Source organism: Pipistrellus kuhlii, unplaced genomic scaffold, assembly GCF_014108245.1.
Source record: "Pipistrellus kuhlii isolate mPipKuh1 unplaced genomic scaffold, mPipKuh1.p scaffold_m20_p_17, whole genome shotgun sequence".
In the NCBI taxonomy this organism is placed as follows: domain Eukaryota; kingdom Metazoa; phylum Chordata; class Mammalia; order Chiroptera; family Vespertilionidae; genus Pipistrellus; species Pipistrellus kuhlii.
The window spans coordinates 21,215,065-21,233,250 of NW_023425482.1; the positions used below are offsets into that span (position 1 = coordinate 21,215,065).

The 18,186-nt window shown below is 37.4% G+C and overlaps 1 protein-coding gene across 7 annotated transcripts in view; it reads right to left on the minus strand.

Moving 5' to 3' along the window:
* Positions 1–250: 250 nt before the first annotated feature.
* CBFB (core-binding factor subunit beta) overlaps positions 251–18,186 on the minus strand; it is a 48,246-nt gene continuing 30,310 nt past the window's right edge. For 4 of the 7 annotated variants that reach the window (XM_036441542.2, XM_036441543.2, XM_036441541.2 and 1 more), the window contains 2 exons: positions 16,167–16,262; positions 251–1,392 (listed from right to left, as the gene is read on the minus strand). In XM_036441542.2, coding sequence (XP_036297435.1) covers positions 1,327–1,392; positions 16,167–16,262 — 162 coding nt within the window. In that variant the 3' untranslated portion in view covers positions 251–1,326. Of the gene's footprint in view, positions 1,393–16,135; positions 16,263–18,186 lie in introns of all 7 variants that reach the window. The other 3 variants (XM_036441545.2, XM_036441544.2, XM_036441539.2) reach the window with 1 other exon arrangement.

An 18,186-nucleotide genomic window follows, 5' to 3' on the forward strand; every position in this document is an offset into this window, starting at 1 on the left:
ATTTTTGCAAAAAATTCAGAAATGTAGTAACATTTAATGAATGTAACCATGAAAAATATTTGTAAGGAGTTGCCAAATGACTTAGCACTTTTTTCCAGTCTTGTATTAAAAACAAAACAAAACAAAAACAAGTTGCATTCACTTTGACAGTGAGCCTATTTAAAAAATATTCCCATACTAATTCATCTCAAAAGGTTCTACTAATAGTCCTTTTGGAAAATACCATATATATAACCTGTTAATTTCCCCCCCATAATAATTAATGGAAGAAAATGTATCCTTTGCACAGATGAACATTTTCTCTCTAAGACTAATGTTTTATCATCCAGCATTGTTTTTACAAAAGCATGCATTATAAAATACACATAAAAGCAGCTATCTTAAACATGATTTTAATACAATATTACCTTTGTAGCTGATTCATCACTGTCTCCAGTTTAATATGTTGTTACATACATGAAGAAGCTCCAGTATCCCTTTTTTGATTGACGTAAAAAAAAGAAAATCCCTGAATAAAACAGAAGCCAGCCTGCGACTTCTTTAGGCATTTCAGTAGAATATTATTATTTAAGGAGAATATCTCCACACAAACTCATGATTATAGAACAGAACCTACAATAAATCTGGGGAAGATGAGAGTCAATGCCAATTAAAAAATTTTATATTTAAGAAGGAAAGAAAAGGAGCTGATTATCAACATTTAAAAGGATACTGCAACTTTAACTGTAAACTTTGTTAGAAGGCTGTGGCAGACAGCTCTATGCTACTAGGGTTTTAGCTTGTAAATAATGCTAACACATCAGCAGTTTTAAAATGCCATAGACAAAATGCCAAAACACAAAAGAAAATGGGGAAACAAAACAAAAAAATAAGAATGCCTAGCTAAAATGCAGCTGTATAACACACCTAAAATCACAAAAAAGAAAAATTAGAGTAACTGATTAGGAATAAAACCCTCTGATAAAAATTTCAATTTCTTGACTTGTTTTTAAATGACATGAACTTTTAAATTAAGATGGAGGACAAATAAGAGCTTTACAAGTAGATAGTTTCAACTCACTAAAATAATGCCATCAAGGTAAGTTTGCATAGAAAAAATGTAAAATCATTACTGGCTACATGCATACAAAATTAGAAATTCAGGTATTATAATCATAGTGCAAAACCATGGCAGTTTGTGATGTCTTGTTACTGCCTAAGGTTGAGAGATAGGCTGTATGTAGTACCTCCAGTTATCACAGTTTCTGGTCTTTTAATCAATTATTTTTGTCGACTAGAAACAATGTACACGAAACGATTTGGGGGGCACATCTGCTGTGCTCCTAATTAACGAAGTTTGAAGTCATCACCACCTAGATTGGCACCAGGACTAGGGTCTTGTTGTCTTCTTGCCTGCAATGACAAAAACCATAGTTGGGGGTCAAAATGTGTTTGAAAATCCAAGTGCTAGATAAATAAGACAGTAGCACATAAGAAAAGTTTGCAAGTTAAATGTTTTCAGCCAATATGTATGAGGAAAATAACAATTTAAATTATGTATGAAATATTTGGCTAAAGTTTCCTTAAATACCAAGAATAAAAATATTGTTATATTTAAAAGAACATAACTGAAACATGTACCATGTATAAAAGAACAACAAATCTACATTTACTCTTTTGGAACTAAAGGGTTTAACTTACAACATAGTTGCTATTATTTCTCCATTTTACAGCTACAGAAAAATGGTTGAAAATGTAATGAATTTCATCTCTTATTGAATTTCTTCTCTGCCACCTGAACTTGAACTAAAAATCCCCCATCTCAAGAAATAAAATCCAGAATTACTATGGATAAAATATTGTCTTCCAAAAGCAAAAATAGGAATGTACAATTAGAGTTCTTGGCGCACTGTGTACCCGGAAGTAGCTTTACAACAACACTTCACAACTAAGGGGCTCGACAATTATAAACACTGAGGATTTTAAGTTTTACTTTATAATAAAGATTTCCTAGTTAAACTATTTATGGCAAGTTATAGAGAACATCTAACAGCTAACATACTGTGTATGATACTCTGATAATATAACATAGTGACCCTTTGGTCCACACACAATCTTTCAATCTATTTCAGTGCACACTTCCTCATAAGCTTTCTTTCTTTTTTTTTCTTTTTTTTTAAATATATTTTATTGATTTTTCACAGAGAGGAAGAGAGAGGGATAGAGAGTTAGAAACATCGATGAGAATCATCGATCAGCTGCCTCTTGCACACCCCCTACTGGGGATGCAACCGCAACCAAGGTACATGCCCTTGACCGGAATCGAACCCGGGACCTTTCAGTTCCCAGGCCGACGCTCTATCCACTGAGCCAAACAAGTCCCGGCCTCATAAGCTTTCTTTAGTGACTACAATGTCAGCCAGACTTAAACATCTGTTGGTATACAGAACGTGGCTCCTTCCACAACAGTTTTCCTATGTTAAATAAGGGCAACTCATTTTACCAGTTGTTTAAGCAAAAAACCTTGAGGTCACTCAAAATATCTTCCTCTCTCAACATCAAATTATGACAGTTCTACCTTTAATAAATAAATATACCCTGAATATGACTACTTCTGACTATCTTTACCATACTCACCCTAGTCCAAGCCACCATCTTTTTTCATCTAGATCTTGTTTTTAGCCCCCTATGTTACATACCAACAATAGGGATTAACTGCAATTATCCATGCAATCTTTTTTAAAAAAATATATTTTATTGATTTTTTACAGAGAGGAAGGGAGAAGGATACAGAGCCAGAAACACTGATGAGAGAAACATCGACCAGCTTTCTCCTGCACACCCCCCACAGGAGATGTGCCTGCAACCAATGCACATGCCCTTGACCAGAATCAAACCCGGGACCCCTCATTCTGCAGGCCGACGCTCTATCCACTGAGACAAACCGGTCTTGGCATATCCATGCAATCTTTAGCTAAATGAAATCATGTATCAATATCACAAGTGAATCTCCACTGTCTGTCAATTTTTAAAAACAAATTTAATAAAAAAATCAAAATATTTCAATTCTTAATATTAAAAAGTGATTAGAGCATTCTTGACATTCAAAGAACCATCTTAACAAGTCACACTTATACTGTTAAGATCAAGTTTAGTCAGAAATTCCAGCTAAGTCATCATTTCTCAAGAAGGTTATGTTATTTAGGCAAACACTATACTGCCTTATTCACTTTAAATAGAATCCAATACTAACTTATATAGTCTTTCTTATAAATTTTTATATTTCTCAAGCAGACTTTATTTTTTATTTTTGTCTTCCCTGAGGATGTTTACTAATTTGAGGGAGGGAAGGAAGTGAGAGTGAGAGGGAGGGAGGAAAGAAAGGGGGGGCAAGGGGCATCGCTAGGTTGCCTCCCAAACATGTCCCAGAACTGAGATCATACCTTGCAACCTGGGCATGTGCCCTGACCAACCTTTTGGTGCCTGGGACGATGCTCAACCAAATGAGCCACACAGGCCAGGGCAGACTTTACTGTTTTTATTAGCAGGCTGCACACTAACTTTTAGGGCATTCCTTTCATTGAACTAATCAGATTCAAGTTATGCTGCATGGTTACAGATTGCAAGGGCTATGGAATATACATGGGTCAGAAAAACAATTTATGTTCCATATGGAATCAATGTAAATGTAATATAAGGACAGATCAATTCTGCAAAATCAGAGATGATATAAATATCGGGTTTCAGTCAATGAAGGGTAGAAAGAGGCTGAGCAATGAAGAAACACTGAGAAAAAGCAATCCTAATTATCATATCTAATAAAGAGGTAACATGCAAATTGACTGTCACTCCAACACACAAGATGGCCACCCCCATGTGGACACAAGATGACCGCAACAAGATGGCCAGCAGAGGAGGGCAGTTGGGGGGTGGACCCAGGCCTGCAGGGAAGGGCAGCTAGGGGTGACCAGGCCTGTAGGAGAGGGCAGTTGGGGGGGGTTACCAGGCCTGTAGGGGAGGGCAATGGGGGGGGATCAGGCCTGCAGAGAAGGGCAGTAGAGTGGGGGGGGGGGGGGAACAGGCCTGCAGGAAAGGGCATTTGGGGGTGACCATGCTGGCAGGGAAGGGCAATCAGGCCGGTAGGGGAGCAGTTAGGTGTCGATCAGACTGGCAGAGAAGTAGTTAGGGGGTGATCAGGCTGTTAGGCAGAAGTGGTTAGGGGCAATCAGGCAGCCAGGCAGGCAAGCAGTTGGGAGCCAGCAGTCCTGAATTGTGAGCGGGATCTCAGATTGGAGATGGTGCAGGTTGGGCTGAGGGACACACAACCCCGTGCACAAATACAGTGCACGGGGCCTCTAGTATATTTATAAAGCACTACAAACCTACCAATAGCAATCTTATCTCACGACAAAAGCACATTTCAGCTTTTGTCTTAAGATAAGAGTCATTTTCAAATTATCTTAATAATAAAGGGATGAGCCCTAGCAGGTTTGGCTCAGTGGATAGAGCACTGGCCTATGGACTAATGGGTCCCAGGTTTGATTCCGGTCAAGAAAACATGCCCAGGTTGCAGGCTCTATCCCCAGTGTGGGGAGTGCAGGAGGCAGCCAATCAATGACTCTTTCTCATCATTGGTGTTCTCTTTCTCTCAGAAATCAATAAAAAATATTTTAAAAATAATTATTAAAATAATAATAAAGGGATGACTCCAAAGGAGTACAAAGAATCAGCAGCAGCAGCAGCAGCAGCAGCGGGAGTTCTCCCTGATCATGGCTATGCAGAGGTTACCATAGGTTTGTTTATATTTTGCTATTTATTTATGATTTTAGTTTCTATTTACATTGTTAAGAAGAAATGAGATAGATATGTCATGTGAAGGAGGGTCAATAGGAAAATTAAAAGAGAAATCTGGTAGTGTATGAATGAGAGCAGAAGAGGAGAGCTGGGAGCCTGGGAGGAAATTTAATGCTTGAAGAGATGTATGGGCTGCCACAAGGAGACAAATATAAAAACAGATTTAGGTTCAGTGAAATTGCTTCCACAGGACAAATTTAACAAATGTATGTGCTGTCTTAAGAAGCAATGCTTTCTACTACGGCAGTTTTCTAATGGAGGGTGGATGTTTTAGAATAGGGTTCTAATGTACATCAGATATGAAGCTGTTCAGAATACAGTGTCTTTAATATTTATAAATAAATACAGATAACTTTACTACAGATCTTTCTGTCAGTTGTCCTTGTTTTCTTTCTTTCTCCCTAATATATTTTTATTGATTTCAGAAAGGAAGGAAGAGGGAGAGATAGAAACATTGATGAACATCATTGATCAGCTGCCTCCTGCACACCCCCTTACTGGGGATCAAGCCTGCAACCCAGGCATGTGCCCTTGACCAAACCAAACCTGAGACCCTTCAGTCGGCAAGCTGACGCTGTATTCACTGGGCCAAACCAGCTAGCTGGGGCTTGTTTTCTTTCTTTTAAATCAGTGTTTCCCAAATTTTTGACATACGTGTACCCCTTCTATAATTTTCGTTACGCTGAGTACCCCTTGTACTCATGAGAACGTAGAATTAGGCGCAGCTAAGCACGGTGCAGTGCATATCCCCACCAAACTCCGGTGCAACGCATACCCCCACCAAACTCTTCCCCTACCCCTGGGGGTACGCGGACCACACTTTGGGAAACACTGCGAAATCATCAAATTAGTGAGTACTCTTCTTGAGAAAATGCCCTAATAATTAAAAATAGTTAAACAGGGGACTCTTTCCCCCTCTCCACATGGGAGTCTGTGTTTGTTTCTCAGTAAATTTCTATCTTTGCTATATAAAAAAAGTTAAACATTGTTGGGGGTGTGCAGGATAGGAGCAGTCTATTAATGATTCTCTCTCACCACTGATGTCCACCGCCCCTTCCTTTCTCTCTGAAATCAATAGAAGTATATTTTTTTTAAAAGTATACCATAAATATTTTAACTATAAAGTAAAAATAATCCACATTTCTGGGCTTGGATAGGGATGGCTCTACCATCTTAGCTATATGATCTTAGACAAGCTTCTTATCCTCTCTCAGACTCAGTTCTTCAAAATAGAGACACACTTTATAAGAGAATTTAAGAATCAAGGGTAAAGCAAATATTGTAGTGTATCCAGCTGTGTCATCATTTCTCATGTGTGGCATATACTTAGCATTCATGCTGCTGTTATTAGAACTAAGCTGCTCATCATGTCTCAATTTATCTATATGAACTTTTCAAAAGTTAAAAAAAAACCTGAATCCTACGATTAAGGGCAATTTTACGAACTAAAACAAGATTAAAACAAAATAAATTTTTAAAAATATATATTTTATTGATTTTTTGCAGAGAGGAGGAGAGAGGGATAGAGAGCTAAAAACGTTGATGAGAGAGAAACATCAACCAGCTGCCTCTTGCACAACCCCACTGGGGATGTGCCCGCAACCAATGTACATGCCCTTGACGGGAATCAAACCTGGGACCTTTCAGTCCGCAGACCGACACTCTACCACTGAGCCAAATCGGTTTTGGCAAAACAAAATAAATTTTAATAAAGTCTACATTTCCTACACCAGACAGCAAACTGAGATGCTCTCTCAGTGTGGGAGAAGACAGATTTAGTATCCTCTTCCTCACAAATCCTTTTTTTAGTCTCATTCTTAGTCCCAGTTCATAGTTCATATTCACTGTTTACTCTCATCTAATGCCTTTAAGCCAACACACACCTCAAAAAGGCCAGTAAAGACAGATGTTAATTGGTCCCTTCTTACCCAAATATGAGTGTTAGTAGAATTAAATGATTTGAAAACTGAAGTCTGTGGGAATTTAAAATGAGTAAGGTTGGGATTTTTTTTTTTTTTTGGACCACACAGAATAGAAGGCTCCAAAAACATACAAAACACAAATACAAAAAAACCACATAAAGCCTTTTGCCTGTTTTTACTTCCAAATAGTTTCCACATAAAATTCTTCTATGATTTGCTGAATTGCATTAAAATTGCCTAAAGTGGGACAAGCAATAATTATTTACCCATTCTGACATTAAAGATAACAACTTAGACGAAGCCAGTTTGGCTCAGTGGATAGAGCGTCAGCCCACGGACTGGGAGGTCCCAGGTTCAATTCTGGTCAAGGGCATGTACCTTGGTTGCGGGCACATCTCCAGTGGGGGAGGAGGGGGAGGATGTGTGTGCAGGAGGCAGCTGATTGATGTTTCTCTCTCATCGATGTTTCCAGCTCTCTATCCTTCTCTCTTCCCCTTTTTAAAATGTATTTTAAAAAAAGATAACAACTTATTTGCTAACACTTTATAACCTAACCAATACCATTTTCTAGATACTAGAGAAAATGTCATTCAGCACTGTCACTTTGCAGCTGAATTAATACAGGAGCATATTACAGTTTTATGTTAAGAGACCAATCAAGAAAGCTGTTTCTAGTCACAGGGTGCATACAAACCGCTATCAAACTGATGAGAGGTATATTTCCCATTTATCTATGACCAGAGCATGTAGCCTGTCCCTTATTAACCTCAATCTCCCTCAACAAAAGCCAAAAGTAAGGTATTTGAATTATAGTTACAGAGATATGTAACCTGAAGAGAACTGTCATAGGTAGCATGTCAACATTTTCAAATTAGGGGAGAAAAGGCACAGGGCTTCTTCTATGAGGCAACAGGCATTAAATGGCAGGCGAATTTCATAGAATAAATGTCTGTGATTATTTTATTTATTTATTAAAATATATATATATATATATATATATATATATATATATATATATATATATATATATATATATATTTCCTGTTTTCAGAGAGTAAGGGAGAGGAAGAGAGAAAGAGAAACATCAATGATGAGACAGAATCATAGATCGGCTACCTCCTGCACGCCCTCTACTGGGGATCAAACCTGCAACCCAAGCTTGTGCCCTTGACTGGAATTGAACCTGGGACCCTTCAGTCTGTAGGTCGATGCTCTATCCACTGAGCCAACCATCCAGAGCTATTTTTTCTTTTAAAAAGTCTACATTTTTTAAAGTCTACAGAAGAGTGCACAAATCATAAATATGTATCTTGGTGAGTTTTCTCTAAGTGAACACACCCATGTAACCATCCAGATCAAGAAATGTAACATTACCAAAACGTGGGAAGTTCTCCTTAAACCTTCTCCTCCAGGTAACTGCTATTTTGATCTCCAAAGAATCATGAAAAGTACAAAATCTTTTATTGTTTGAGAAATACACAAACAACCCTGGCCAGTGTGGCTTAGCTGGTTGGGTGTTAATCCCATGTGTCAGAAGGTCACTGGTTCAAATTGAGGTCGGGGCCCATGCCCAGGTTGCAGACTCAATCCCTGGGGGGTGTACAGATGGCTGATTCATGCATTGATGTTTCATTCCCTCTCCCTTCCTCTGTCTCTAAATATCAATTTAAAAAAATACACAAACCAAAAAACAAACACAAAACCAGAATCTAAAGTAGCTTTGCAAAATAATATCTGAAGTGAGGATATGCCTACTTTTATTGAGAGTCCATATATGTTGTGAATCAAGGTACACAGAATGAGGTGAAGAAACTAGCTTGCACTGAGCCCCAATAGAAGTGTTAGATACTGAGCAACCCATGAGGAAAGGTTTTAGCCCTGTTTTACGGATGAGGCTCAAGAAAATAAGCAGCTTTCCCAATATCATATGGTAACAAGTAGTGGGGCTAAGATTTAAAACCGAGGAAATCTATTACAAACCTCTTGTTCATTCTTCTATATCAAAGATTCTCAAGTTACATGCTGCCAACTACTGGGTTCCATGAAAATACCCTACAGACTCTAGAGGGAGACCGGGATAATCTCTATCTCTGATTCACTGAGCAGTGCTCCTGTATTTATTTTATCTATTGGGGTTCTGTATAAAATTTCAAATGGAGAAAGAATCTTACATTTTTTAAAGCAACCTATATGTCAGAGAATACAGATAGCAAGTTTTAAAGTCTTCAATTTTCATCATTCTGTGTTAACATTAAAGACAAATTTTATTTCTTTTCTAAATAGGTAATATGCACATGATATAAGATTCAAAAGATAAAAAAAACACAAATAGTGAAAAGTAATCCTCCTCCTGTGTGGCCCCTAGATACCAGATTCCCTCTGTAATTTCCAGATCCAGTTTCTTACTGTATCCATACTAGAGAGACTATGCACAAACAAATATGTGTTTGTATTCCTTTAAAAAAAAATACCCACAGGGTAGCCAAAACCAGTTTGACTCAGTGGATAGAGCGTTGGCCTGTGGACTGAAGGGTCCCGGGTTTGATTCTGGTCAAGGGCATGTACCTTGGTTGCGGGTACATCCCCAGTAGGGGGTGTGCAGGAGGCAGCTGATCGATGATTCTCTCTCATCAATGTTTCTAACTCTCTATCCCTTTCTGTAAAAAAAAAAGATCAATAAAATATATATTTTTAAAAATCCCCACAGGGTAATATTATTACCTTTAAAAGATAAAGAAAATATCAGACTACTAAAATACCCTTTTCCAGAAAAATCAGAAAAAGAAAATGCTGTATCCTACCATGGATAATGGATTTAAAAACTTTCTAAATTTTACAGATGGTAAAACAGAAACATGTCCAATGAATTTTTTAAACTGATTTCAGGTTAAAAGACTGGTGAAAATCAAACCCACTGGGCTGTTAACCACGTGGGGTTCCGCTTCTTGCTGTCAGAAACCTCAATCTTACACATATATTAAATGCTCATGAGCACCACAGTTACAAGTTTAGCATAGCAGGGCCAGAGGTCACAGAATTATCCACCAGGGGTGGGACATCCCTAAGCCTCTGTGCTACCAGGATCTCAAGCTTCCAAGGACTATCTACTGCTAGGTTACTGCCACCCATGAATTACCATTGCTCCTTGGACCCCACTCTCACATCAGGACCACCCATTGGAACTATTATAATTCTCTTCTGTGTAGATTTTATTTTTTAACTTACTAATCATCTTTATGGGTGATATGGAAATTCATTTCCCAGTGCTAGCCTGTACTTGTGGAGAACTTTTGGTTAGGAAACTGATTTAAGCCTTTTTTCTTATTTCTATTAACCCACTATTTAAAAGAAAGTCAATTAATTTTTGTTTCTTCAACTATAATAAGAACGTTAAGCTGAAGGTAAAAAAACAAATTGTTTTAAAATAAAATTGTGATAAAAAAATCAAAACAAAAACAAAAGAAAAGTTTGTTCCATTATATAAGGCCTTTTACAGATATTTTAATTACAAAAAGAAAACATTTTTAAAATATTTTATTGATTTTTAAAAATATATATATATTTTATTGATTTTTTACAGAGAGGAAGAGAGAGGGATAGAGAGTTAGAAACATCGATGAGAGAGAAACATCGACCAGCTGCCTCTTGCACACCCCCTACTGGGGATGTGCCTGCAACCAAGGTACATGCCCTTGACTGGAATCGAACCTGGGACCTTTGAGTCCGTAGGCCCACGCTCTATCCACAGAGCCAAACCGGTCTAGGCTTTTATTGATTTTTTACAGAGAGCAAGAGAGAGGGACAGAGAGCTAGAAACATCGATGAGAAACATCGACCAGCGGCCTCCTGCACACCCCCCTCCTACCAGGGATGTGCCCACAACCAAGGTACATGCTCTCAACTGGAATTGAACACAGGACCCTTCAGTCCGCAGGCTGATGCTCTATCTACTGAGCCAAACTGGTTTCAGCATTAAGAAAATGTTTTTAATGTTCTCTTTTTGAGGAAAAAGGAGGTAAACTACAAGAAAACAAGCTGACATAAGGAATTTGTTATAGATTTTTTTTAAAAGGGAAGCAAAAGCACAAATTGGTAGTTACAAATACCGTATTTTTCGGACCATAAGACGCACTTTTTCACCCCCAGAAGTGGGGGGGGAAAGTCCCTGCGTCTTATGGTCCAAATATAGCCTACACATATACTTAAACAAAAAAAAGTTTTTTTACTTGCCCGGCTCTGTGTGGTCTCTGTGTGCTTGCCCGGCTCTAAAATGGTTCTAAATGCTGCTGTTTACTTTACAGGGTTGATTACATGTGTTTATGACTGTGATGTTGGGTTTTAATGCACATAAAATATTTTAGGACACTATTTGTTTCAGAATCTTTTTTTCTTCATTTCCCTTCTCTAAAAACTGGTGCGTCTTATGGTCCGGAGCGTCTTATGGTCCGAAAAATACGGTAGTTACAGAATAGTTATAGAGACATAAATTACAACATAGGGAATATATTGTATAGTCAATAATATAACTAGAGGCCAAGTGCACGCGAGGAGGGTCCCTCAGCCAGGCCTGCACCTCTCATAACCTGGGACCCCTTGGGGGATGTCCACCTGCTGAAGGTATCATGCCTAGGCTGGCAGTCAGACATCCCCTGCAGTCCAGGGTGGGGCTCTTGCAGTTCAGGATCCCTTGCTCCTTTGCCACCTGCCTGCAGCAGAGGCACTGCAGCTATGCTTGCTGTGAGTACAGCTTCTGGCTGAGCAGCACTCCCCCTTTGGGAGAGCACTAACTACCAGGGGGCAGCTCCTGCATTGAGTGTCTGCCCCCTAGTGGTCAGTGAGTGTCAAAGTGACCGGTTGTCCTGTTCAGTCAATTTGCATAACGTGTTTCCCCGAAAATAAAACATCCTCCGAAAATAAGACCTACTTACAGGTTTCCTTCTGAGTGAAATATAAGGCATCCCCCTGAAAATAAAGCCCCCCCCCCCCCCGGATAAATATGAGAGATTTGGTCCACTGATTCTGAAAGAAATGGAGTCACAAGAAATTCACCAGGAAATTCAGGAATTGAATTGCTATAATGATGTTTCAGAAGATGATGACATGATTGTCATTGAATAAATGAGTAAATTCTTGATACTGTAGGATTCACAGTTTGTCTGGTTTGTGTTGACAACTACCGTACTACCGTACCATATACAGGTAATAAATTTCCTTTATTTTCATTTAACAATAAATGTATACCGTATTCTTCTTCATGGGAAAATAAGACATCCCCTGAAAATAAGACCTAGCACATCTTGGAAGCAAAAATTAATATAAGACATTGTCTTATTTTCGGGGAAACAGGGTATTAGGCTTTTATTATATATGTAAATAATAAAAAGGGAAGCAAAATATACATCTGCAAAGTGCTAAAAGACATACATACCCCAAACTCCCTTAAGTGACTGGCAGTGCAAACTCTGGAGTCTGATTGAATTCCATCAATTTTCTAGATGACAGTTCTCTACAAGAACTGATGTTTTAAATTATTGCCATAAAGACCTACAAGATCTTAAATTATTGATGAAAATCTAATAACTTTTTTCTATGCTCTAGGCCATAATGCAAGGAAAGTGCCCTGATATACTTAAGAGAACTAAAAGGATATTCTTATTAGCCATATAATTCAATTAACTGGAACCATCACTGGTAGAGCTTTTAGTGCGAAATGCTTTAAATCTATTATTTATTGTAGGCATACACATACCAAGCACCATACTAAGTGCTTTACAAGCATTTTCCCATTTAATTCTCACAACATTTTCTATGAGAAATCTCTTAAGGGAGATTGGCAAGTGATGGAGCAGGAGTCTTATCTAGGTCTGACTGTGAAGCCCATGCTCTCACATCACTGACAGAAAACCAACTGGAAACTATCCGCACAATAATTATTTGACACCCCCCATCAACAGACTGCATTTTTCTTTAAACAAATATAAACACACACATATGGGCTTCACATGTCAAAATGTTTTCCTTCAAGTAAAATTGTTTATAAGAATAATCAAACTAATCCTGGCTGGGTTTCTCAGTGGCTAAAATATTGCCCTGAAGACCAGAGGGTTCGATTCCTGGTTCAATCCCCAGCCCTGGTCAGGGCAATGTCTCTCTCTCATGTGGATGTTTCTTTTTTTCTCTCTCCCCCTACCTCTCTAGAAAAATAAATAAATGAAAAAAAGTATCTTCACTCTTCAGGTGAGGATTAAAAAAAAAGAAGAAGAAATAAACATTTTGGGAAGATAATTTTTATTTTCAAATAATCTAGATTTTTATTTAAAGTAAAATATATACAACTTCCTAAATAACTGTTCCATTAATTGGTATTCTTTAAATGGAATGTAGCTGAAGGACACGTTTTACAAAATAATTCTTATATTCATTTATAGCCATGTTAGCTAGTTCCAGAAAGATTGACCAATCATATTCTCGGACATAACAAGATCTTTTACTCCTTCTGCCCAGAATGTTCGCTCTAGTTTGTTGAACTGGCAAATTTATAATCTTCCTTCAAATCCCTGTAAGCGTGTTCTCTTGTGAATCCGCCATGCAGAGGCAGACGTAAGTATTCTGCCTCCCCACTGCCACTGTTCTCCTTCTGAACCTCCACTGTCTATGGCTGCTGCCAAAACAGATGCAGTTATCTTTGTATCATCTATTTCTCTCAAGACTGATAGTTGCTCAAGGACAGAAACCATACATCTATTTCCTAGTTTCTAATGTAGAATCCAGCCCAACACAGTTGGGATTCATTACTTAACAAATAACCTAATTTATATAAACCAATAAATTATAAACATTCTAAATTTCTTTAGAGACCACTAACGTGTATGTTTCTACTTTAACTAACTAGAGGCTAACCTGTAATTCTAGTTTTCAAAGAGGTAGGATAGGAGCTGTTTTGTTTTTTTTTTTCCAAACTGATGCAAAATATTTATTCCAAGTTAGTTATTTTATGCAGTAGTTTCCCCCTCAAGACCTGTGATAACCACATCTTTTAAATCTGTAAATAATGTTATCAAAATAATCTTAATCTTTGAAATCTCACAAAAATTTATATTTTACAATCCACCCTGAATATCAAGGCCGCAAGAATAACACATTTCCTATATCAAAATATTTTACAGCTGTACCCAAAAAGGAAAAAAGAAAGAAACAAACAAAAAACCCCCCACATATTCTTGGTTAAGGGCTAACGTTACCCGAGCAGCCAAAAATAAAATAATATATCCAAATTATTGGCATTAATTTAATACAATTGTAGCTTCAATAGTCACTTTGTCATTGACAATGATTGCTTGAGCACAGGGGTGAGTGCCCCAAGGGCTGGTGGAAGCTGTTGCTGCAACCAGTGTCTAGGAGCTGTTTTTTTACAATCTCCATTTAACAACTAAACACCATGTACAAAACACTGTGGTGGGTAGTGTGGAAGTTAAAAAATCAGAATCCCCTTCTCACTGGGAATCACAATTGAGTGGAAAACAGACACCTTCATAATTTTTCAACATATGTTCAGTAAGAACAATAATAGAAATAAGAAGTGCCTTGGAAACCACAAAATAGTAGAGCTAATTATGATTAAGAAGACTAGAGAAGGGATTGACAGATAACACTTAAGCTGGGCCTCGATGAATGGGTAGAAAAGTACATCCTTAGCCAGGGAACAAACAGCATCATGGGCAAAAAGGTTCAGAAGTAAAGACAACAAGTGCGTGTTATACATGTAAGCATTATATCCTTCCTGTCTTTTCTCCTAGCTTATAAGTATTCTTGGGGACATCATCAGCTGCTATCAGCCTATTAAATCAATTTACTCATTGACAAAGGGAACTATCAATCATTAAAAGGTAACTTATTTAATACACTAACTACTTAGTAGATTTGAATTTTTCCTTTATTCTAAAAAAAATTATAATATAGTAGAAAAAATATATGACATAATATTGATAATAGTCAGTGTTAGGTACTCTAAAAGTGCCTTCACGTGTATTCATTTAATTCTCACAATGACCCTATAAATAGACACGACTATTAACCCTATTTTATAAATGAGGAAACTCAGTCACAGAAAGGTGAAATACATTGTCCGAAGCAACCAAAGTAAATGGCAGAGCCAGATTCACACCTCGAAGTCTAGCTCTAGAGCACATGTGTCAAACACAAGGCCCGCGGGCCAAATCCGTCCCGCCAGGCCTTGCAATGTGGCCGGCACTGCGCTGTCATCACTGCACTCCACTGCGTTTCCATCACAATGACAGTTTATGACTGTTCAGGCCTTGCAATTCGGCCCGCGATTTAGGCTGGATTTTAGATTTTGGCCCCTTCTCTGATTGAGTTCGACACCCCTACTCTAGAGTCTGGGCTCATTACCACTGTCTTTGTATACATACAAACATACACACTTTTATTTTTTTTTAAAGAACACATTGGTTATTATCTTGAATATTTTTATTTTGAGTATATTTTTTATAGAATTTAGATTTCTGAATAATTTGCAGATACTTTATTTTTATAATGAGTTCGCTTAAAGCAGGGTACAATTCTATGCAGAAAAAAAGTAAATATCCATGTCAATTAAAAGTAATATTAAATTTAGACAGTGGGCAAAACTAAACTTGAATGTCTAAGATTAAAGTAGACATGAATAATGAAACTATAAAAAGACACAAAGTGATTACTATAAAAACTGAGGTAATGCTTACTTTGAGGGGAAGAAAAGGGTCATAATTAGAAGCACATATGGAGGGGGCTACAGGTAGCTGTCAAAGTTTTATTTTTTGACCTGGATGGTAGTTAGAAAGGTGTTAGCCATATAATAATTAAGCTACTTTTTTTTTTTGGTGTAGATTTCTGTATCTGTAGTTTATTTTACCATAAAAAGATTAAAAGAAAAAAAGTACTTTGAAATATTAAAATTTTCTCTAGTAGAGAGAATACAGAAAATTACCAAAAATTATACTGTTACAAAATCAAGACAAATATTCAGACAAATTAAATATAATATTGCAAAAATGTTTAATAATGTTTTAAAATATGTTTTCTATAACAAGGTATTTTAAAACAGAGAATATGAAATAAGAAAAAATAGGTAAAAATTTGGATCGACAAATTGAGAGAAAATACACATTATGATAAATGCTTTTTATAAAAACCAGTAAGTGAAGAATTCATGTACAACCTTAAAATTAAGACAAATTTTCTTTATACCAATTACATTTAATAAGCACAAAATCATGGAATATAACTATTGAAAATGAAAGCTAAAATTAAACTTAAACTATTTTAAAATATCATGCACAAACATCACAAATAGAGCCTCAGAGTTTGGGGGAAGTACTAACCAGATACTGCCAGCAGCTGTGAAACTCTCACCTCCATTTCCTCCCGATGGGACCTGTCTCTGTCCTCGAATTCACGCGTCCTTCTCCGAGCCTCCTCAGAGGCATGGCGTGCTAACGCATCCTCCTGCTACCAGAAGAATACAAGAAATAGGTATTTCAATTTTGGTTTATAGTGAAAACTCAAAATTTGAGGGTGCTTTATTTGTGGAAGGAAAAAACAGCAGACTATTCCTTAAAACATCAAAACCATAAAAAATTAATGTCAGAGTTACTTTAAAAAGAAAACTTCAGTATTTTCATGCTTTATACCACACTTTGAAAATAACTGAAAATGCTCTTCCCTTTTATGTCCCTATCTTAGTCACCAAAATAAAATCATTTAAGCTGAAACTGGTTTGGCTCAATGGTAGAGCATTGGTCTGCAGACTGAAAGGTCCCAGGTTCGATTCCGGTCAGGGGCATGTACATTGGTTGTGGGCACATCCCCGGTACGGGGTGTGCAAGAGGCAGCTGATCAATGTTTCTCTCTCATCGACGTTTCTAGCTCTCTATCCCTCTCTCCTCCTCTCTGTAAAAAAATCAATAAAATATATATATTTAAAAATAATAAAAATAAGAAGCCATTTAAGAGACATTTAATCTGGAGAGGGAACCAAGATAGCCGTAGGTAAAACATCTGTACTCACTGCACCCCAAAAACCACATAAAAATTACAGCTAAAGTACAGGACGGCCGAAACTGGTTTGGCTCAGTGAATAGAGCGTCAGCCCACGGACTGAAGGGTCCCAGGTTTGATTCCGGTCAAGGGCATGTACATTGGTTGTGGGCACATCCCTGGTGCTTAAGTACACTCTTAGTTAAGTCTTAGCTATTATTTTGCATTTATAAATATATAAAATGTATACATTTGTCAAAACATAATTACACATACGTGCTGTATTCTCAGAATGTACTACATAAGCCAGAAGCACCTGCAAAGTAACACTGTCCTCAACTCCCAGAGGATTTCTATTATTTAGCTAGGTATCAATTAGTACACACCTGCTGATAACAGTATACCCCTTCTATCCTGTGCATTCACTCATTCACTTTTTCATTTTTCCACAAATGTTTAGTGAGTCTTTATTATGTCAAAATCACTGTCCTAGGTGTCATGGATATAATGTGAGGGAACAAATGGTGCTTTTCTTTACAATTTCTGGCCTAGTGAGGCACGTGCACAGTGAACAAATAATTACAAAAATCAATATGTAATTATCAACTGTGATTTAGTCCAGTACAGGAAAATTACACGATGAAATGAGAGCATGAAGCACGAGATGTGATCTAATTCCCTAAGGAAATTATTAGCATCTAATGTGTATTCCAGCAATGGTCAGAAATTTTTTTTTAACCTAACATTAAGATTTTTTTTTAAATGATTTTTTAGAGAGGGAAAAGGAAAGACAAACATTGATGTGCAAGAAAAACATCGGTTGGTTGCCTCCCATACACTCCCTGACTGGGAATTGAAACTACAACCTTTTGGTGTATGGAACAATGCTTCAACCAACTGAGTCACCTGGCCAGAGCGGTCAGAGATTTTTATTTCATTAAAAAACTCACACACACACACACACACACACACACCCAAGTATTATTATTAATAGTTGTAATAAAGTAATAGATTTGGTATCCCTCCACTTTCTAATTCCAGCTGTGTCTTGGTCTCTCCTAGAGAGAAGTAAAATATGTGTGCAGTAAAAAATGTGCATTTTAGCCGAAACTAGTTTGGCTCAGTGGATAGAGCGTTGGCCTACGGACTGAAAGGACCCGGGTTCAATTCCGGTTAAGGGCATGTGCCTTAGTTGCAGGCACATAGCCCGTGGTGGGTGTGCAGGAGGCCGCTGGTTGATGTCTCTCTCTCATCGATGTTTCTAGCTATCTCTCTCCCTTCCTCCTGTAAAAAAATCAATAAGATATATATATTTTAAAATGTGCACTTTAATAAATGGTTAAATCTGAAAGACAATCAACAATTACCAATGTTATCCTGGTCCTTTCCTGTTGCA